A 23,890-nucleotide genomic window follows, 5' to 3' on the forward strand; every position below is an offset into this window, starting at 1 on the left:
TGCTGGTGGACAGAACCATACAAAAGCGCACCACACGTGTGCCCTAGAGCAGCGTTTCCCAAACTTTTTATTCCAAGCACCCCCTTCTACATCCTGACTGGTTTCATGCACCCCTAATTCTCCAGAATCTTACAAAAAGAAAGAAGCGCAACAGGGCCTATTTATAGCCGCATTAAATTAATCATCTTTAATCATGAACACATGATCAGAACACACAGAACCAAGTAATCAAGAGTGTTTGTGTATTTATAAGGCAATTGATTGCCATTCTCATCTGATATGTTTTTCCCCCAGAGTAACAATGTTTTCTAGAGTGAGTCTGATTCTGATCGGAGCTGCATATATCTACTATCAGGTAAATATGTTTCCCAGTCTGGGTTAAATACTTTAAGACAGAAATATAATCAAGTGCATGTTTTGAATATACCCATTGTAATTTTATCTTTATACTCTTATTACATTTTTGTTCAATCAATTAACTCTTGCATATATAATAACATTTATTGACTAAATATCAAAAAGACAAAATAGATCTTTGTATTTACTGTAGAGCCTCTGTAGCCATTTTTCCTCTGCAGGTATATAAACATGTATATATTTTAATTTGACATAAGTCTGAATCATGATAGAAAGTATAAATCTGTTGTTTACCTGTTCTTGTCATTGCAGGTCAACGCATTAGGTGAGTCGTTTGGCAACATTGTCAAATATTTAATAAGATTTTTCAGAAACCTCCGTAAATTGGACAAGAATTAAGAGGCTGACTTCTCCATTATATAAATAGGCCAAATTGTGTAGAATTTTAGATACATTACAGTAGAACTGTTAGCAGATTCCTCATGGGGCAGAGAAAACTCAGGGGCAGATCCTTGGGCGGGGCAAAGGGGGGACTAAGCCCCAGCTGATATCTGATTGGTCCCTGAAGTGCCCCTGTCCCGTCAGTCATTTTTACATGAAAGAATCAAATAATAATTATATTTCAATAAATGTGACAATTTGCAGCATTTCCCACAGAATTAATTCAGTCTAAGGCAGTAGCAGGTATAAAAATGCATGCACATGAAGGTCACCCTCATGCACAACATTTTAAAGTCGTTTTCTGACATTTGGCTACAGAGTTTACCAGTAGTCTGCCTTTCACACATGCAAAACAAAGCGGTGAAAGGGATCTATTGACAGAATTTGAATCTTAAATAATCCTGGTGATGTTTTCACGAGTCTGTTTCATCTAAATTGTACTAATTGTTGTTTTTCTCTTCTTTGGAATAGGCCCTTTATATTTAAATACTTAATATTTCCATAAGAGGCAGGTCTTCTTTGAGGCCGCAATGTTTTTTACAGTTGTCCAAAGTGGACAAACTAAACACCTTTTGAGTATTTATGTCAACTGAAGGCTACCCCATGTTCTGTGTCATGCTTGGAAGGGGAGAGTGAGATGAGAAGTATTCAGCTGCAACATGCAACTTCTTCAATAGATATCAGTAGATTCTACACACTGAAACTTTAAAGCTAACAAAAAAGGAGGGATAACCACACAGCAACCCTTTAAATAAACAATTATTTATTGGAATCAAATCTAAATAAGGCAAAGCATAGTAGGTCTGATCAGTCGTCAGCAGTGAGGGGTGGGTGTTGGGTGATGTGTAACTGCAGGTGTGAGTTAAAGGTTCCGTGAGTAGAATATATGGACGTCTAGTGGTGAGGTTGCATGTTGTAGCTGAATACCCATCACCTCACCCTTCCCCTCCAAACATAAAAGAGCACCTGTGGTAGCGTTCAGTTGTCATAAAAACTCAAAGGTATTTAGTTTGTCCAGTTTGAGCTACTATAAAAAACGTGGTGGCATCCGTAGAGAGGACCAGTTCTTGATGTAAAAATGAAGTATCTGAAATATAAAGGGCCAATTCTAGAGCAAAGAAAACCACAGAATCACTAGGATTTGTTCATATTTTTTTTCTGCCAATAAATCTGTTTTACCTGAATCATACACACTGAACCTTTGACATAAACGATCTGTAACCATAGCTATACTAAAAACAAACAAAACAGAACCAAAACCAATAAGCTCTTATCAGGAGAGGGAGACAGGGGGAGATGTCTTACTGCTGCCAGCTTGCTCCCAGCAGGTGAGGCCAATTCCAAAATCACACACTGTATGTATGATAATACTTGAAGAGTATAGGGCTACACTATCTTATGTATCAGATTATTTAGGCTCAACTGGTTTCTTATAAATCAAAAAAGATAACACACAAAAATATTGTTTTGTAGACTTTGGCATTGCTGAGCTGGAAGTGGAAAATAACATCACGATGGAGACCCAGACTATCTTGTCACTTTTGAACATGTCAGTGTCAATCCCAGATCGAAACGATGTTTCCATCAACGTGACGATTTCAGAAATCGAACTGGTTTCAGGTATCTTGCAGGAGCACTTTCTTCTTTCTTTGGTTATTACACACTGTGACAGGGGAAATAGAGGGAGTTGGGAAACAGGATGAACTGCTAAGATGATAATTTTATTGGAATTATTTCACATGCATACAAACTGGTGGCTCTTTCATGAAATATATTTGAATTATTAAGAATTTTTTATTAATAGCATCACTAAACCTAATACTGGCAAATTAACACTTTATTTTTGACAAACCAGTAAAAGTAAGCACATTCCAAAATTAAAAAAAAAAAATCCTGTCTCCTCAAAATTACAATTATTTGCAATTTATCTAACTGCATGAACCTCTCAGAGGAAATGTAATGTTTTTGCAGGATAGCCGCTACAACACTGTACAACCTAGATACAAATCTAGAAACACACATAGCAATAGGTTAGATTTAGAGAAATATTGTCCTCTTGTTAAATACAGAAAAAATTAAGTCATCAGATGATATTTACATTAACCAGAGAGTTATTGTTGCCTAAATCTAACCACAAGTGGGACTTATGATGCAAACCCCAGTCTCTGACTAAGATCGATGGGAAATAAAAATGTTGCCATCACAATATAATTATTTGTTCAATTAATTAGCTACATCCGTTTGACTAGACAAAGGACACTTATTCTTTAAAAAGGCTGTTTTTATGTCCAATTATTATATATTAAAAAATATTTCAGAATCGTAATGTCACTCAATCGACATAATGAGGATAAAATCTGTATAGCTATTTTCTTCATCAGCTAATTATCATTTTATTAAATCCAACCACACCTACAGTCACAGTAACTTGGGATTTTTCATTCAGATTCAACCTTGATTAATGAATATTTTGGTCATGCATTTAATGTTACAAAAAAATAATTAAGATTTCAAACTGAGTTTTGAGAGTGAATCGGACAATTGTGCTTCACTTTCTAGAATGCTTTCTGATTGGAGACACAACCAGTTGCAATTGCTCTGTCGGGTACAGTTGGAGCAACGAAGTGTGCTATAATTCCTCATGCTGCACCGAAACAACTTGCACACAAAACGTGGGCCACATCGAACCACTCTGCGTTGCTAAAGTCCAAGGTACCAGTCATGATATTTGACCCTATATTTGTTGTATTTTTACTAGTATTTACCTTTGATAATTTATAATATTTTGAAAAGATCTCTGTGGCATAATGGAGCAAATATCATTAAAACAACAACAGCATTTGTATATATTTATTAATATATATACTGTAGAGAGCAAAACGGAAACTAATCATAATATTATCAATCTACAGTGTCCATCAATGGATCTGTTACGCTGACGTCGGGATCCTGGGATGCTGACAAAACTACAAAGGTACATTTTGCTCTTGTGACAGACTTACAATACCAGAGAGTGTTTGTCTCTAAAAAACACAAGTCAGATATACATGATTTAACCCTCTTTCTTTTCAAAGCTGGAGAGTGCTTTCAGATCTCGATTGAATGGCTATGAGTCCCTAAACATAACTGGTAGCAGGTAATGTACCTTGCTTGGAAAATATTTTTGATATGCTTTTGAGACAAAATAACACAATACAACTTCCATGTCCTTACCCAAATGTACACTTTGTTATGTCATTAACCGATATATTTATTTATTCTTTCCAAAGTGCCGAAACTGCTGACTTCAAGGCAGTCGTCTGCATCAAACTAAAGACCTCTGTACTTAATCAATTGCTGGAGGATCTGATGGCCAATCTCTCAGCTAAGGTTCGGGTCGACACTGTAGGTCAGTGAAAAAGAGTCATTATTTTATATCACAATGATGTAGAATATGTATTGCATGTTCCCTATAGACTACTATCTATATTTTGCACTCTGAAAAAAATATAAAATATATATATATATATAAATATATATAATGTGTGTGGTCAGTCCATGACGGCTGCATCGTTGATCTGCTGTATCACATGCACGTCTGTTGTTCACATAAGGACGGTTTCTGGTGTGTGCCTTCTGCAGGGCTGCTACCTTAGGTGTCTGGTATGGCTATTGTATTTTCCTTGTAATAAAAGTAGCCTAGAATAAAGTAACCATAACCCTAATGTTCTCAACAAAATGCCAGGAATCTATGGTATAGATAGATGAATGACGGTTTACACAAACCAGTGGAAATTAGCTGCTTTCAGACATGCACTGATCTGGACAATTTCTTAAGGTTTTCCAGAGGGGCTGTATGTGAGATCGCAAATGTCCGCATGTGAGGCTCCAGACATTCGCTGGAGTTTCTCCACCCAGAATCCTGATGACTCAGGATAATGTCTGAATGAGCCTGTTTGAGAACACAGCAGGAGATCCTACTCAGGATTCCCTGTGAGCGAGTTGATGACGTTTCTAACATGTGACTGACGCATATATGAAGAAAAACAAAGGATACAATTATGTCAGGATAAAAAAGTGTTGTTTTTTTTCTACACACGTAGAAGATACAGAGGAAGACCTTTTGGTGATGACAGCCAACGTTATTCATACATTATCTCCGGATTCTGTCTGCTGCACCACCCTTGACCTGAGCATTGCTTTGAACAGACCTGAGCAGAGAATCTCCTGCTGCGTTGGTCATGTGTGAAAGGCAAACTCTGGAGAAAGCCTGGAGCCCATTATGCAGACATTCTCTGGAGTGCATGTCTGACATCCACTGTATTGCTTTGTATCCATGTTGCCTTCTTCAACTAGGAATGGTCGACATCACAGCTCCAGATGATATTGTGTGCTACAAGTCCACACCAACACTGGAATGCACATTTGAGGAGGTAACAACCAGCACTGGCTGGAAGTTGATCAGGGAACACGAGCATTTGGAGCTCACGGATGGTACTGTGGTGACTCTAGCCAAGTGCGATATTGATTCGAAATACAATTGCAGTATTGCAGTTACACTCAACGAAGTGACCGGCTCCGGGTCAGGCAAGTACAAACATTTAACACTGACATTTTTTTCTAAGTTAAAGCGCAACTGAATTAATGCTTCATTTTCTTCTGCAGCGATAAAAATGCTTGACAAGAGTTTTTTCCATTGAATGTGGAGTTTACATTCTGAGTGACAATGTGGGTATGGTAACGTGATTGGTGCAATGTCTGTGTGAACAATGGCATTGTACTTTATTGAGAAAAAGACAAGCAATATGTCTGGAAAGCTTACCTGATATACAATTAGTCCACAGAGAGTGCTCAGTGCTCAAATCAATTTTTCTCTGCATTTTTTCCCCCTCTGTTTAAAGGGTACTTTGGTCATTTCTGGTTGAGGCCCAAATGGCATATGAATGTGGACCACTTCAGGCAGTGATACAGCACATCTGGCCTTTATATGGCTGGGACAAAATGCTTGTGCGCGGACCATCTAGCGCAGGGGTCTCAAACTTGCGGCCCGCGGGCAAATTGCGGCCCTTGACACGATATTTTGTGGCCCCCACCTTAATATGAAAGATTAATGTTAGTGTGGCCCGCAAGTTTTATATTGTTAGCTTCTGTGTGGGACAATGTTATGATGTTCTGGTTTCCTACTGTGTGCCTGTCCAGTGAATGCAGCATGCTTGTGAGTGACATGGGGGGCGGGGTCGTGTGTGTGTGTGTATCTGAGAGTGAGTGCGAGAGAGAGCCAGGAGAGAAAAGAGTGGCTTTGGATGTGCGGAGAGCAGGAGGGTGAAATCCATAGTTTTCCTCTTTCGCGCAGGTCGTGATGTATCCAGTGCTTCATTTGTAAATCACAAGGTGCCGGAATGCTAAGTACATATGACAGCGCAGGTACGACGAGCACAGGTCCCGGAACGCACATAAAACGACTCTTAAGACAGCACACACATGCCACTTACAATGCAGTGGGACTTATTTAGGCTCTACTGCAGTGACGGTATCAGTCTTTGTGTCAGTGATTAATAAAGTGGCATCTTGAGCAAAGGCGACTTCTGTGTCCAGCGGAGAAAACGAACGGAACACACACAAACACACAATTTGTTTAATTGAAGGCAAATTCAAGGGACACCACAGCTCCTTTACGCACACGCTGCGCTGTGAGGTTTTGGGAGCTTATTAGATTCTCTTGTTATTGCGTGGCCACAGGGGCTCCTTAATTTTCTAGTGATTACATTATATTGTTATATTTTATTTGAATTATTTCTTTAAAAACTTTTTTTAATATTCATATTAATATAATAAAAAAATATGAGAGGTACCGGATCTGGCAGCAAGAAGTAGGCAAGAGAAAGCATGTTCAGAAGAACCGTTCATGTTCTTCAATTTGCTATTCATGTTCAGAAGAACCCATTGAAGTTAAATAACTGTTAATAAGGACATTTGAGAAGTTTGGATTTTTTTTTAGCTAAGTTTTTTTTGTGGAATACCTGATGCGGCCCAGCCTCACCCAGATACTGCCTCCAGTGGCCCCCAGGTCATTTGAGTTTGAGACCCCTGATCTAGCGTATCATTTCTGACATAGAGGAACCAAAACAAATGTGGGACTTTATTGGCCTTAACCCTAACCCTAACCCTTAAAACAGCACCCTTATTACCCTGTCTAAAACAGCCCCTGTCAGATTGACCTGTTTTGAGTTCCCCGTCCCCTTCTCATCCCAGCATCCTTCCACACTGTTGAGTCAACGTTTAGAGTTGTCCCGGGGATCTCCGCCTCGACGATCGACATGTTTATGCGGCCACTTAGATGTCTGACGGGGAGCAGCAGCGATCTAACGCTATCGCGCCAACTGAAAAATACGTCATGTTCCAACCATGCCCATGTGGGGACTGGGGAGTCTCGCTACATGGCCTTGGACCAATCCCCCACCATCATCTTACCGGCTCCGGGGAGAGACAGCCCAGCTCCCCGACTAGCGTTAGCTCGCGAGCTAATGTGAGCTAACGCGATCCACTGTCTCCCCAGGGAGATACCGTCTCTCCCCGTGGAGAAGGCGAGACAGTGTAGCCCAGGCTCCACCGGCCCGGCTCCGTCTCCCCCCGGAGCCAGTGCGATGATGGTGGGGGGTAGTCCAAGGCCATGTAGCGAGACTCCCTACATGGGCATGGTTGGAACATGACACATTTTTCGGTTGTATTCCCATTCGATGCCATCTAGCGTATTGTTTCTGATATAGAGGAACCAAAATATGTAGGGTGGATTTGCCATCCACCCTACTTATGTGCAGTCCTTCTATCATACATTAATCCCACACTGCCACACATCTGTCGGAGGCCTTTTGTTCAGTATTTGCCCAAGGGCACCTCTTGTTTTCATCAATCTGCCAACCATGTGGTTGAACCTTTGTGTAAAAGATCACATATTTTACACCTTTTTACTAAGTTTATAAAGATCTCTGAGTAGCCCTAAAGATGTCTCTGGAGTTAGGGTTAGGGTTAACAGAGCAGATGCTGCATTCAACTATGTCATGTTAATTGGGGTTTTTTGTATGCCCGTCACGAATACACGTGTACATTATGACTTTTCATCAGCGAAAAAACTGAAGTGCCGGAACGTACTTGTGCAAAAAGTGATTCAAATTTTGGTTTGAGGCCAAAGCATGTCAGACAAGTTGGTGATCCAAGTCATCGTTTAGACCAAGAAGTCTAATTCATTCTGTTTTCAGCTGGAGAAGGTAATGTACCGACATGTTTTCCACAGGTACATATGAGTGTCGATTCACTTTTGGGTCAGTCACACACACAGCCAAGGCAAAGCTGAAAGTGTCACTCCTGCCTGAAGTGATCACCATGAAAATCGACCCACCTGTAGCAGACTGTTCAGACAGCAGTAACTTAAAAGTGCCTGTGCCAGTGACTGTGACTGCCACCATCCAAAATAGCAATGAGAGCTACAACGTTTCGTGGCAATTCCCTGGAGCGAAGCTAAGTAGAGGATCCGAACAAGGTAAGACAAACCTACAATATTTTTCCTTCTGTGAGCTGCAGCTCAGAAATACATGATGATAATAACATAGATTTAAAATACACTTTCATGCACTTAAATGCATTTAAAATCTAGAACATCAAATGGAGCCCTGAAACTACAATCTGATTTCCATTGCAGCTCCTAGAGATATCCTGGTCTATTCTCTCAGGTCTGAGTTCTCATGCGAGGAAAGTACTGCAACAAAATGGGAAGTCAGTTTTAAAAACCAAAAAGGACAGACGAAAAATGAAAGCGTGGATATCCTAGTAATTCATGGTACCATTATTAAACCTTTATTGGATTTCACCTGATCGAATTATTACGTGTAAGTGTTTTACATTTATTTTCTTTAACCATCTAATGGTGTGCTTCAATTTTTCTAGTGTCGAAAAATGTTTGCCCTGCTGAAGGGATTTGGCCTAAAACCCCAAATGGAGCTACAGTGATTAATCAGTGTGAAAACGGCAAGACTGGTTACAAGTCTCGTACTTGCGGTAAAGATGGTGTGTGGCAGACAGAGTTCTCCACCTGCATCAGCAAAGAGTTGAAGAAAGTTCTAAATGAAGCAGAGGTAAGTGTTGCATTATAACTCGTGTAGCACTCCCTGGACTGATGTTTTGTCAAAATGAATTATGTACATAGTAATATTTGAACCTTATTTATACTTTTTTTATTTTTTATTTTAGCGGTTATTGTCAAATTTTTCTGCACAAATGGCCCTGGATTAAATTAACAAAGTCATTCTCTATCATGGTCTAATGAAGTTACACATGCCAAGGACAAATCACTGATCAGAATGCACACAAGAGGACCTATCAGTTCCCTGATAAGTTTATCAGGTTACCTCCTTTATAAACATTTATATGAATTCCTGTATTTTGAGTGTATTGGTAGCACCTTGTATTGCAACTTTGCATGGAAGGCTATGAATATATTAAAGCTAGACGAAAAGCAGATTCTTCCATCAGCCACCAATCTCAACGTCTAGCTCAAAATCGTTAATTACTAAAAATAACTCTCAAAACCACGCACAGCAATCATGGAATATTATAATTCCAAGGTCTCAGCTGTTTAGACTCCATTCCCATTAGGGTTAAGGTTATGTTGTTTGTGTTCTTTTGTAGACTGTTTTGGGATAATTCGTTTTTTGTTTCTAGGTCTTCAAGACGGGCATAGGGGCTACACAGGAAGCAGCCATGTGGATCTTTGAATCACTTAAAAATACCACTACATCTAAATCCAGTAACGACTATGCTGGAATCAGTGCTTCTATCAGCATAATAAATATAATGGCCTCTGGATCAGAAAACATAATCTTGAAGGAAGAAGTCTTTGATGTAAGTCCCTGGTGGCCATTACTACTCTTGTAGTTCATGTATAGTATTGAGCTGCATAACATTCTCAACACAAAGAACTGGGGTTGATGTTTTTTCCAAAACTTTCACTCACATCGTTTTGCCTTCCTCAGCAGACAGAGTGGCTCAGAAGTCATGATGATAGTTGTTTTAAACCTCAGTTAAAAATTCATGTGTTAACAAACGGGGGTGGCACAGTGGTGAAAGAAGGTTCCCGGTTCCAATCCCAGCATGGCTGAGGACAACCCTGCATGTGTTTTCTCCAGGTATTCTGGTTAGGTTTGGAGACTCTTAATTGTCAATAGGTGTGGTTGACTTCAGTGTGTGAAATACCCAATACCCAGCGCTCCAGTGTTATGCATATGTTATGCACCTCCCCGGATTACTCCCCACCCCCAAAAAAATTTAATAAATTGCATATATAGATCGATAAATACATGAATTAAGAGATAAATAATAAAGTCACTCCTGGTTGAAAACCCCTAAAAGGGTAGTTCACGGAAATGTTTTAATTCACACCGTAACTCACCACTATTCTGATGGAGGGTCAAGTTAAATTTTTTGAGTTCACAAAAATTTTAAAAGAGCATTCCAGCCCAATCAAGTGCAATTGAAGTAAATTGTGCCTGCTTCTTTAGACGTAATAAAACAACACAAAAACGTAACATTACATGTCATTTGGCTGACGCTTTTGTCCAAAGCGACTTACAATTAGTACACTCAACATTTATGAGGGGCCATTTAGGGGTTCAGTATCTTGCCAAGGACACCTCAGCATGCAGATGGAAGAGAGTGGGGTTTGAACCGACAACCTTCTTGTTGGAGAACCACCACTCTAACCACAAGGCCACACCACCCATAACATGCCACCATACTTCTCGCGTGGTGTCATGTAAGTGTCCCCGGCATTCATATTCGACTCGAACCAATCATATGTCAAAAACCATCTTTGAACAGATACAAAGGTTAAGCCAAGCCCAGCCCATTTAGACAGGCATCTATTATTACATGACAAAATTTCAACACTAATAAGTGTTGTGGTGTCCTATGCATGTAGACCATCACCAAGTCCACAAAATGTGATGAGAGCATTGTAAACATTTTAAATATGTAATTTTATGCTCAAAGACTGTTTTTGAAATGGCTCACAAACTCATAGTCTTCCAAAATTGTACGTAATGTTTCTGTAGTCATCGTCTGTTTGAAACTTGCCTGCTCACTGATTTTCTTTAATGATTCTTTTTCAGGATTTTCTTAATGCAGCGAGCAATTTATTGGCCAACAACTGGACAGGAGTCAACGAATCTATAACAAATGACATGTCATTACAATACCTTTACGGTGTGGAGAATCTGGTGAAGAACATCCAAGTGAACAACACTTTGAATATCTACAAACCAAACTTGGACCTCAAAGTCTCAAAAGGGGACTGTAATATCTCTGTGTTCGATGTGACTGTTAAACTCACCGAGAGTGGCGGACAGGTCAAAACTGTTGGTGTGAGAAATCTGATGCATAAATTAAATAACAGTTTCAAACCAACATCAACAGTTCCGCATAACCTTTTACTAATAGTCACAAAGAACGGCAGTTCTTCTACCGAGATTACAATGGACTTCCCCATCAAGAAGCTGAACAACGCACAAAAACTACATTGTGTCTTCTGGGACACCAATATAAAGGACTGGTCAGACACAGGTTGCAGAGTTGAACGTGATAGTAATCACAGTGATGGTAATCACACACTCTGCAAGTGCAACCACCTGACTTCGTTCGCTGTCCTCATGTCCAAGTCCAATACACCTAACCTCGACCTAGATACCATTACCTATGTTGGCCTGGCAGTGTCAATCTGCTCTCTGTTGATCCTCCTCATCATTGAGGCTCTTGTTTGGTCTGTTGTGGTCAAGACTGATCTCTCATATTTCCGTCACACAGCACTGGTGAACATCGCTGTGTTCCTCTTGCTCGCTGACTGCAGTTTTTTGGCATCTATGTCACCTGAGAATCTCAGTCCTCACTTGTGCTTTATTTTGACCTTATGCAAACACCTATTTTATTTGGCCATGTTCAGCTGGATGCTGTGCATGAGCGTCATGCTCATCCACCGGCTCATCTTTGTCTTCAGCCCGCTAAGGAAAAGAGTCTTCATGTTCCTATCCAGTATTGTAGGCTACGGTTGCCCAGTTCTCATTGTGGGAATCAGCTATGTGTATTGCAGATACAACGAGAAGGAATACTATAACAAGAAAACATGCTGGCTAGTTTTTGATGGAACCTTGGATGGCTCATTGTATGCTTTCCTCCTCCCTGTGGGAACTGTTATTTTCATAAATCTTTTTTCCATGGCGGTCGTCATTTTTACTCTGTTGAAGTCCTCCGCCCCTGATGGCAGCAAGTCGGATGAGAAGGAGACATTTAAGAGCATCATAAAAGTGGTGGTCTTTCTCACACCAGTTTTCGGAGTAACATGGGGTATTGGCTTACTTCTGCAAATATTCAATGCGGACCACGATGCATACCCTTTTGTTCTGTACAGTTTCACCATCCTCAACTCCTTCCAGGTAATTTGAACAGAGCATACACACTAGGGCTGCTCAATTAATCGAAATTTAATCGTGATTACGATTATGGGGTCAAACGATCTCCAAACTACTATGATAGAGTTGAAATGATTATTTGCCATTTTTTTCAAAAGAGACACACTCGCGCAATTCAGTCCTTCCCCAGAAGCATTCAGCGGCCCATTTGACTGGCTCTCACTCTCAAGCAGCAGTAAAGTGAAGGAGGCGAGTTGTGTTTGGTGATCGGCAGGGAGCGCAGCAGCAGACCATGTAGCGGCCGCGACGTGCACCGCTATTCTCAAGCGCGCTCCCGCCTGGCTGTTCAGACCGGTCAGACCGGACCCGCATGTCTCCGCGCCGGTCAGATGGTCATAGAGTGTTAGGGTTGCCATCATTAAGGGTTTGAATAACCGGGCACCGATATCCTGGTTTCACGGAGGAATAAGACACGCAGCCATCATCGGTGTTTACCGGAACCGGAAGTTATTAAAAAAATAAAGCATAGACTTCAGAATAGGGGCCCACATTAATAATCTTTTAAATAATCGGGATTTTGATATTCTTCAAAATAATCGTGATTATGATTTTTTCCATAATCGAGCAGCCCTAATACACACCAATCTTAGTGTTGATATTAGTAGTGCTTTGATCCTCCTATTCTTACTTAATGCCTGTTCTACAACTCAGAGTATTGTATGCGATGCTCAATCTGGCATCAGTGCTCTCTTTTCCCAAACTTTTACCGGTATTTATTTCAGACCACGGAACAGAGTGGAGCATTTTTATGAAAAGTAACCAGGGATTGGCTTTTTTGTCTCCGGATGGAGTTGTGTCGAGTCTAATAGTCTAAATTGAGTCAGTTGGGTCAGAAAATGGAGTTGGAGTTGTAGCATTAGAAAGAAGTGAAGATTCCAGATGCCTTTAAACTGCCCCTAATGTCTGCTGGAGGAAATTTTGGTTTAAGACTAAATATAAAACATAGCAAACAAGAATTTCTGGCAAACTTAATAAGAGTTTGAGATGCTCTGTGGTTACAATGCAGGTAAGATAAGACAGGACATATTTGATCACTGCATCCTTGGTTGGTGTTGTACCTCTCTGCAAACACACACAAAAGCTGACTGCTCAAAGTTTGATTAACTTACTATTAACATAAAGACTGTATGCAGGTGCTGTTTAGTTAACATACATTTATAATGGAGAGGTATGCTGTGGCTACATTCACACAACTGTGTTTTAGTTTTACAACCTGATGTCCACAACATACCAGAGTTTTTGAGCCCAGAAAAAACATACTTTGGGAAATACAAACATTGCTAACCTTTAGTGTTAGAAACAGGGTCACCTTGTTGAAGGTCCAAGCCAAGAAATCACTGCTCTTACTTTTTACCATAGCTGCTTCTTGTTGTTAGTATTTTCTAAAACTGTCAGCTGCAGGGTAATCTACTTCCTGTTTACACCAGTGCACAATTCATGTGTATGGCAATGTGAGTTTGAAATGAACTCAAAAGAGCTTGTTACAATATTCAAATGCCATTTTCAAATGTTTAGCAGTAGTTTTTTGTATAATAATTTGTTCCACCATTGCATAAGGCACATTTACAAACGTCAAACAACCTCCTGCTGTAATTTGTATTGCCCTTTGAGAAGAAATGCATTACTTATTATGAAATGTGAAAAGTGCAGTAACTTTGACATATTTCTTCTCCTACAGGGCCTTTTTGTGATGTTAACAGGGGTTTTTGCAGAGCCAAAGGTATTTTTGTCATTTTACTTCTGCTGTTCATGCTCCATCTGTTTCAATATGTTCATTGTATTTTTATAATATTCAAAAACTACAACACTGCCTATGGGACAGACACAAAATGCATTATAGAACCCAATAATAAAGGTTATTAAAACGATTTGTTATTTGTTTTATTATTACCAGGTGCGTCAAGAACTGTTAAAGCGCATGGTAGGTTTGCCAAGATGTTCTATCCATAATTACACCACAACATGACAGACATGTGCATCATTTCTCGGTTTGCTTCTACTTTCAGGATAAAGGAAAATATGACACCATGAAGAACTCAACCTCAGCCTCAAACACAAAAGAAAGATGAAGGCAAAGGTCAGTCTTATGTTGTCATTAATTGTCTCCTTATGTGTTGATGCATTCGCTCCTACTTCAGAGATGCAAACAAAAAATTCCAGGCATATAGATCAAGTTAGGCTGTAGATTGGATTTCTGTCTGCATGTTGATATAGGAAACGCAATTACTATGCTGGTCCGTGGGTATAACTTTTTACAATATTTACAATCTTAGTTTATAGTGTTAGCATTGAGTTGCAAAATTGTTTATGTCTGTAGTTTTTAGGTATTTGATCATGAAGCACTGGACAGTTGGAATTCTGACCTGATAATGGCATCAGCTTGAAAGTTTAAGGAATCACAAAAGCATTCAAATTAGGTGAGGGCGATATATATATATATATCGATATATCGAATACAAAGTTTGTATGTGAAGCAGCCAGTCAGTGACTTTGTTGAAGAGCAGTTGAAATAAACAGTGAAAACTGTTTAATCTATTTTCCCAGCTGCTTAATGATCAGAAACCACGACATTTATATTTGACTCGAATCAAGGACATTTACACCGTGTTTTAAGCCTAAATTTCCACAGATATCTTCCGACGAGGTGCATTTAGGGAATTATTTGTACAGGGATATAGAGACGATTTCACAATATCGAGATATATATTGTGTATTGATATTTGGTTTAGGTTATAATCATTAGGTTATACGTCTGTACCAAATTTGATGGTAGTCCATACAATCGAGGAGGGATTTGGGAGGGAGCCCTACAGTATTGCAACTTCCAAATTTTATTTTAATGTTACTTTATACATAAACATATGGTCACCAATTTTGATTATTTCAACTTTGTTTGTCATTGCTGATGTGTTTAAACACTTCAATACCCTTCATGCCCAACAATTTGCAACAGAATTGACTTAAACTTTAGATTTTATTTTAAATTTTTCTGCCATTGTCCTTAAGCAAAACAGCTGCTGCAGTGCACGTTGGGAGTTGCACTTATCTTCTCCCCAAATCGTTTCTTTCTAGTTGCGGCACAGACTTTAAACTCTAATGAAGTTGGAACTTACATTCTTGGCTTTGTGGTGAATCTAACTCAACTTAGACAAGGAAAGTGACAATGCTAGTGTGGGAGTTGACCATGCCACGGAGCTCTCCTTTTCAGCATCTGTATTAACAGGAAAACAGTGCAAACATAACCTCACCAAACTCAACTTAAGATGCCAACGATTCCACCGCCATCTGATTTAGTGCAGCCTCCAACTGCAGGTTCGCGTTTCTTGCCTCGTGGAGCCCCATGCTGGGTGCCACTGTTGTAGGGGAAAGTGCTCTTCCAACCCCCTCAACTCCACAGCTAGTTTTCCAGCAGTTTTGCGTATTTCATCTGACTTCTGTTTTATGCTGTTGTGATGAGAATGTTGTGATGTTTGCCACACACAATGCAGACACAAATGGTGCTCTAATGACCATAGAAACCAATCCACCCATCAGGCTTTGCTAAGTAACGTGAACTGAGTCTGTCAGTGTAAATAGCAATAAATCAGCTTTGTGCCACTTTTCAGCAAAAAATATTCAGTACATAATTTGAGAATAAATGTAATTTCTGTGTTTCAGGTGATGCCGAGAGAAACCGCAACTCACATGTAGTGTACATGAAGAGAAAATGGCTTAGAGTTTAATTTGTGGTATATTATAGTTCCAAGACACTTACAAAGATGTGGATGTTTCCCCTAAAACAGGTTTAATTATTAATTAAGTTGTATTATATAATCTGGTGTTTCTAAATGTTGTATGCATATACAAAAAAATTGCTAAGACAATTTTATTCAAAAGGAAAGTCTGTAGATTGAAATTATGTGACATGAATAACATAGCCTGTATGCTATATTTGCATAACCACTATATGTATCTCAAAACTAGTTAAACATAGGAATAAAGAAAAGGGAATGAAAGGGTTTTGGTTACACTAGGTGCGATTTAAATAGTTATTTCCAGTCTTGTGTTATTCACAACAGAAATAATGTCAGAAAACACTTGATTACTTTTATCATACAAATAAACCACATTCAGGACATAAAGGTGCTGATGCAAAGTTCTATATTTGGAAAGCCTTTAGATCTGTCTCAATGAACAATTTTTTTTTTAAATATGGGGACGTATTAAAGAAAGGCCCAAGATTAATTTGCATATTTCCCCTAATATTGAGTTTTCATTTAGTTTGATTTCACAGCTGAATGATGCAGTGGACGAGTTCGTCCTCCACAGAGTGTTTCACTGAACTCTCCTGATGACCGTGACAATGGCTATTGTCACCTCACCAGTCATTATATACAACAAAAATTGCTAAACACGTCAGGTTTCACATGAATGCACGTCCCAAGTTTGTATTTGCTATAGTCCTGATGCACTAAGCTGTGTCACCAGGCTACTAAGAGTTGGGTTGATTGATTTTTATTATAGATTTTTATAGGACAGTTTGACAATTTAAAACTTGCTCACTTGATTTATTTTATAGGTTAGATCATGTCAAGAATAATCAAGATCTCACAGCTGAAATATGAGCTAAGAGCATAAAGTAACATGTAGAACTACTCCTCTGGTTTGCTTATATAACCTCTATAATGTTTAAAGTTACATGCATATAACACAGTAACGTATCATGTTAGAGATAAAAAAGTTGGAAATGTAATCAGAATCTTTTATAGTTTTGGGGTAGATGTTGGATATTTTTCAATAACGTTTAAAATATTTTTTTTCCCTTTTCATATGTGTTTCTTTTCTTAAGAATAAAGGTTTTAAGTTCAACATTGTCGACTTTGTTTAAAGCATTATGCATGTTGAAGTTATGGGTTTGTGTTCAACCATGAAGTGCAGGATGAGAAGCTAGATGGAAGATAACATGCTGTGCAAAGTTGGTGCAGCCAAACAGAAATGTGACACGATGTTTGTAACGTGACACAACACTTAATATATATGATATAAAATGTTAGAAGTTGCTAGATTTATACCATATCAGTTCATGGCCCAAGACTGGTCATTTCTATTGGTAGCGTGGCATTGTTTAATGATGAGTTATTATGCTTTAGAGTTCAAGAGAATATAAAGACGTGAGAAGGGGGTTGGTCAGTTCTTCTATGGCTCCTTTTACACACAGTGGGACAAAGACCCCCTCCTCAGCCTAGAATCAGAAGAACGGGAAAAACTGACACTTCTCAACTTAGAGAAAGTTTCCACAGAATAAATAGTCAAATTGGAAAATATGCACTGAGGCCATCAAAAGACTGACTTTTTAAAGAAGATTAGACTTTGTAATGAGTTTTGAATTTTAACAGAATTCAAGTTTCTGGTAGGAAACGAGTTTCGGATAAAGCGGTGCTTGCATTCCTTCCTTCTCACAAAATTTATATTAGTTTTCATCGCATTTACTCTTTATTAATTTGTATGTTTTATTTCTTGTGTGAATCTTTACCTTTTACTCTCTTTTTAGTTATTTTTTTCTCATTTTAATACATTTTGTCTTTTACCTATTTTATGAGTTGTTACTTATTTCTCTATTATAACTCTTAATTTGTATTATTTGTATTATTTTTACTTATTACTCTTTTCATTAAAAATGTACTTTTGCTAATTGCATGTAATAAATGAAAAATCAGATTTAATTAAGAAGTTGTGGACATTAGATTTATGCTTTCAGAGTTACAGTAAATTGGGATGTTGTATGTCTTAGAACAACTTACTAATTCTTAAATGTTACTCTAGTCAAATATTACAACAGATTTTTGGGGCTTACAAAGCCATTTATACTTTCCAAGCACCTACCAAGTGCACTGATCGTGACAGGAGAGCTGTCGTGAATGGGCGTGGCTGGAAATATTATTTTACTCATAGGGCCCCTCAGTATAATACTATTCCATTGGAAGTAGGGTAGACGATAGGATGAAGGCAGTGAGAAGCCAGGCGTGTCTTCTGGCATCAGCTTAAATAAGTAACAGTGAAACTCTAATAGGGTAAATTCCTAAAGGGAAGATTCTGCTGACAGTTTCAACCTGTCAGATCTTTTCTTGGGGGCCGTGGTAAAGACATGACTCTCCACCTAGAAAGGACTACGGTTATTGACACCTCAGTGCAAACAACTGGAATACCAGCTTGTTTTGAATGCTTGGAATTTGATCTGGCATCAAGAGCTGTTTCACTTGATTCCAGTCGTAGTTTTAATAATCTTATCCAACCTCCCGGCTCCTGCTCTGCATTAGCATCTCTCTCTTTGTTAAACGTCAAGAAAGATAATCATGAGGAATACATAAGAATATAACATTTCCAGGCTTGGGATGAGAAATGCCTTAAAAGGCTACTTTTAATTGTTCGTAGAGTATCTGTCTTTAAATCCATCCATCCATTATCTGAACTGTTATTGACTGAGAGTCAAAGTACACCCTGGAAAGGTTGCCAGCATATTGCAGGGCCACCATAAGGCATGTTCAGATATGAACTCCTGAAGATGTCCGCACAATTGGGTCCGGGTTTTCTCCGGAGTTTCTTCTAACACAGGAACAACACAGCAGGAGATTGTTTCCTCAGGCAGGTTCACAACAACACATAAATCTCCAAAGTGATAAGGTGAGTGCTAGCACATCAGACAGAGGCAGGATGCAATGTACACATTTAGTTTACAGCTCATCGACACCTGTGACGGCCCTTTTCACCAAAAGCTCTCATGACATCTCCGTCTGTGTCTTCAACGTGTATGGCAGTACTTTTTACCCCTGAGATGTTTGTATTTGTTTTGGATATTTCACATTTCCATTTGTCGTGTGTTCGACACGTCATCAACAGACTGAAACTATCTGGAGTTTTAATGAGGGGGCTGGCCACAGAAAGTCCAGAGGCAAACAACCACTCACTTTATTGTGAGCTTAGCTTATTGATTCCCAAGTTTATATATAAACAAGCTGATATTTGACATGCTCACCATTAAAATCAGCAGTAATGATGAGGTGATTGTTCTTGAGGAAGCTCCTTCTGTGCAGATGATTGTGAGACATGAACGTGCTCCAGCCAACGTCTGTGACGTGGTAGCACCTGCAGCTGGCATCCCACTCGGCCCCTGAAGCATTGGTTGGCTTGTTCCAGCGAGCGTCGGAGTCTCAGAAGAAAGAAGGCGAGAATCGTTCACACTGAGCAGAAGCTTACATTTTTATATTAACGATGGATCAAGTGATTTTGTCTATATTGAAGCGGTTATTCATAGTGACAAATTCATTCAATATATATTTTATACACATAATTTTATTTAATTAAGGAATTATATTTTCATATGAAAAACACAACACAAGCTATTGTAGAGTTTGCAAGGCATTTTAAAGTAACTTAAACTGATTTTGATGGCACTTGTGAACAGTAAAGCAAGGTATCATATAATATAATATAATAAACATTGACATTGTCACCTTATCCATGTAGGTCCCTTGTTGATGGCCTGTACTTCAAGATGGGTTGTGTTGAGATATCTAGGTTTCTCTGTATCTTGTGACTATATTTTACCTATATCCTGTGAATAAATATTAGCTGCATAATCTAGATAATCAATAATGCTTATGCTACAACTGTTTCTTTTCTTGGGATGATGTCTATCTTTTTGACTCAGACACAGGGTTTGCACAACAAGCACAGGTTCTCAGGAAAGAGAGAGGTCATGCCACAATTAATACAAAGAGGTGTTTCATGAAACGTGGTGAGAAAAAGATATGAAATCCTCCTCTCTGTCTAATCTGTCTCTCTCCGATGTAGAAGGCTCCCTGTTGGCCAAGGCCACAGTTGTGGGACACCTGGTCAGTTGAAAGTGATGTGCTTGCAAAAAACTGCACTTTGAGGAAACAGTATACATCTGGCCAATAACTGAATTTTCTCAAAGAAAAAGAACCGCCTCTGTGCTGCCCCCTGTGTCTGTATAAATACTGTGGACTTAGGATGTGGGGGGCTTCTTCTCGACATGATCCAGTGAACCTGGTGACGTGTCCGGCAGAACCCCAGAGACTCTCTGTAAGTATTTCATTGTTTTACAATAAATGTTCAATTTCCAGAACTCCATGTATAAGTGTCTAATTATTCCTTCTCAAATCCTGGATCAACAAACACGCTTGTCCAATCGCCGGAGGCGAAGTCAAATTTAGTGCCTGGCGACGACAGTTGCAGACATATTCAAGTAGGAGTTGTCTTATTAAACAAATCTTACCATCGGTTGACATTGATCATACAAGCAACATTTGCATTGATTTGTAGTTATGTTTCTTAGAGTCCAATATTCAGTGTCCCTTGTCTTTGCTCTCCAGTTGAATTAGAATTTTCAATTTTGCCCCCTCTTCCGAGTGCAGTACGGAGATAGATCCATCGCAAGCAACGTCAGGATCGAGCTCCCACTGCCCTCCACTGGGGAGGAAAAGAAAAGTTTCCCCTGCTGGGCTCGACAGATTGAGGTGGGCGTGCAGGCTCTGGTGACCGGCGCGGGGGATGACTATGAGTATGAACTTGTCCGGATTTTACCAGCCACCTGGCCAGAGCCTCATTTCACTTGTGGGATAGCCTGCCGAAGGCCTTCAAACTGACTATTCTGCAGTAAATGAGAAACTGCAAGAGGCGTTTGGACAAAGACATTTTTGGACCGCTTCAGAGCAAACCTCTCCGCTCGTCCTAGAGCTTTAGGTGAGACTTTGGAAGTATATGCAGCAAAAATAAGCAAACTAGTCCAAGAAGCATTCCCAGGCTATGGGGATATAGCTCAAAGGGAGGAAAAGTTCCGTAGATTTCTACATGGCCTTGACTCGTCCCCGAGAGCTAAATGTAATGAGCAGGGGGCTACTGATTTTGAAGAGATCTCTGGTTATCGCAGGTCGGTGTGAAATGGTCAGAGAGACTTTAAAGATGGAATATGGCAATTCTCATGCAATCCAGCCTGCAGTGAACAGTGGTTCAACAGCCTGCATGCATTCCATTTCTGATGGAGGTGGATTGTTCAAAGCCATAGATCGACTTAATGAGGAATTGAGGGAAATGAAAATGGACATGAGACAAATGGCAGAGGAAAATAAGCGACTGAGATCCATTGATGGTCTAGGTCAGGGGTCTCAAACTTGCGGCCCTCGAGACGATATTTTTGTGGCCCCCACCTTAATGTGAAAGTTTAATGTTAGTGTGGCCCGCGAGTTTTATATTGTTAGCTTCTGTGTGGGACAATGTTATGATGTTCTGGTTTCCTACTGTGTGCCTGTCCAGTGAATGCACCATGCATGGGAGTGACATGGGGGGCGGGGTCGTGTGTGTGTGTGTGAGAGTGAGTGCGAGAGTGAGTGCGAGAGTGAGTGCGAGAGAGAGCCGGAAGAGAAAAGACTGGCTTTGGATGTGCGGAGAGCAGGAGGGTGAAATTCATAGTTTTCCACCCTCTTTCGCGCAGGTCATGATGCATCCAGTGCTTCATTTGTAAATCACAAGGTGCCGGAACGCTAAGTACATATGACAGCGCAGGTACGACGAGCACAGGTCCTGGAACGTACATAAAACGACGCTCAAGACAGCACACACATTCCACTTACAATGCAGTGGGACTTATTTAGGCTATACTGCAGTGACGGTATCAGTCTTTGTGTCAGTGATTAATAAAGTGGCATCTTGAGCAAAGGTGACTTCTGTGTCCAGCAGAGTAAAACGAACGGAACACACGCACACACAATTTGTTAAATTGAAGGCAAATTCAAGGGACACCATGGCTCCTTTACGCACACGCTGCGCTGTGAGGTTTTTGGAGCTTCTTTACGCAGACGGATTATTCTAAACTGCAGCAGTTTATAACACGTCATTGAGCTAATATCTACATTTTACAGTCTGGGCTGTTTTACATTATTATTTACACCTGATATGTGTGGATGAATTTTAATGATTTAAATTCCCTCATCCTTTGGTGGTGACATTTACGCACCGAGCCACAGACTGTACATGACGATGTGCATACTTATTTTGGTTCATCTTAGAAGTCTGCATTTGTTATTATTTTATGAAATTGTGATGCTGTTGTTAAGAAAGCTTTATATATAGCTTATTAGATTCTCTTGTTATTGCCTGGCCACAAATTAGTAATTTATCCACCGATGTCAACAGGGGCTCCGTAATTTTCTAGTGATTACATTATATTGTTATATTTTTTTAAATTATTTCTTTAAAAACCTTTTTTAATATTCATATTAATATAATAAAAAACAAAATCAATACGAGAGGTACCGGATCTGGCAGCAAGAAGTAGGCAAGAGAAAGCATGTTCAGAAGAACCGTTCATGTTCTTCAATATTCTATTCATGTTCAGAAGAACCCATTGAAGTTAAATAACTGTTAATAAGGACATTTGGGAAGTTTGGATTTTTTTTAGCAAAGTTTTTTTTGTGGAATACCTGAATACCTAGCCTCACCTAGATACTGCCTCCAGTGGCCCCCAGGTAATTTGAGTTTGAGACCCCTGGTCTAGGTGAATGGAAAAATGTTCTTTCGGTGCATGGAGGTCGGTGCCAGTGTGACTGTGGTAATCATGGCTGCCGATCTCGTCGCCCACAGGGGGAGTGAGGAGGACGCGCCCCGGACTGTTGCGGCCCAGACACCAGCTACAACACCTGTGGGCCATTGGAAGGAGAAGAGCACCTCATATGTGAAAGGATGCATTGAAGGGACTGAAGTCAACATCCTAGTGGATTCTGGGGCAACAGAGTCATTCATCAGTGCTGATTTCCACATGGCTGTCCCAGCGCTGCGCAGACGACCCCTGAACCCTGATCTCATTGCTGCACGTGCGGTGAATGGCCAGACACTTTGGACACTATAACTACCACTCTACGCTTGGGTAATGAGTCCTGGCAGCAGGTTTTCTATGTACTTTGGGGATCTACACAAGCAGTACTGCTGGGTTTGGACTTTCTTGTCCCAAATCACGCCCTGTTGGATTTTGTCAATGGCCGACTGCAGTTGTGGGACGCAGTTACTCCCCTTTTAAGTGACAAAGACTTGGTTCCTGAGTGCTATGTCACGGTCTCCACTGCCCTGGACTTACCCCCCCCCCCCCCTCAGTGAAATGATAGTTCCTCTCAGTGTATCTCAAGCTGGGCCCGTTTACCAACTCCCAGACTTTGTAGGATATTTAGCTCCCAATCTCTAGCCGAATAGTAAGTTTGTCGTGGTGAAAAATGGAGTCACAACAGCCTGTATCTTAAACCCTGCAGACAGAGTTATTGTGCTAAGAGAAGACATGCATTCGGGGCAGTTTTTGTCAGTCGATGAATCTGAGTTAGTACTACACCCTCAAACCCCAGCGGTGACGGTCTCCACCATCTCATCCACGGATGTGCCGTTTATGTCTCTCTATGAGAGGGCACAGTTGATGGAGCTGCTGGAGGAATATAGGCAGATATTTAGTACATCATAGGGGCTGATTGACAAATGCAGGCTCATTGAACATCATATTAAAACCATTGATCATCCACCCCAGCGACAGCGTGTATATCGCAGCTCACCAGACAAGAGGG

The 23,890-nt window shown here is 40.0% G+C and overlaps 1 protein-coding gene across 1 annotated transcript; it reads left to right on the forward strand.

Moving 5' to 3' along the window:
* The first annotated feature begins 301 nt into the window (after window positions 1-301).
* LOC133973900 (adhesion G-protein coupled receptor F3-like) lies at window positions 302-17,784 on the forward strand. Its single transcript, XM_062411978.1, has 19 exons — window positions 302-355; window positions 670-682; window positions 2,272-2,418; window positions 3,358-3,510; window positions 3,711-3,772; window positions 3,873-3,934; window positions 4,068-4,186; window positions 5,134-5,364; window positions 7,030-7,285; window positions 7,334-7,434; window positions 8,069-8,314; window positions 8,474-8,611; window positions 8,719-8,906; window positions 9,493-9,672; window positions 10,938-12,254; window positions 13,969-14,010; window positions 14,185-14,211; window positions 14,297-14,367; window positions 15,948-17,784. The coding sequence occupies exons 1-18, from the start codon at window positions 302-304 to the stop codon at window positions 14,357-14,359; spliced, it is 3,399 nt and encodes a 1,132-aa protein (XP_062267962.1). The 3' UTR covers window positions 14,360-14,367; window positions 15,948-17,784.
* The last annotated feature ends 6,106 nt before the right edge of the window (window positions 17,785-23,890 follow it).

The sequence above is a fragment of the Platichthys flesus genome, chromosome 18 (assembly GCF_949316205.1).
Source record: "Platichthys flesus chromosome 18, fPlaFle2.1, whole genome shotgun sequence".
NCBI lineage: Eukaryota > Metazoa > Chordata > Actinopteri > Pleuronectiformes > Pleuronectidae > Platichthys > Platichthys flesus.

Coding starts and splice junctions, on each gene's coding strand:
- LOC133973900 (XM_062411978.1), top strand. CDS start 302: ATGTTTTCTAGAGTGAGTCTGATTCTGATCGGAGCTGCATATATCTAC. Junction 2,419..3,357: donor AGAAATCGAACTGGTTTCAG/GTATCTTGCAGG, acceptor TTCACTTTCTAG/AATGCTTTCTGATTGGAGAC. Junction 3,935..4,067: donor CTAAACATAACTGGTAGCAG/GTAATGTACCTT, acceptor TTCTTTCCAAAG/TGCCGAAACTGCTGACTTCA.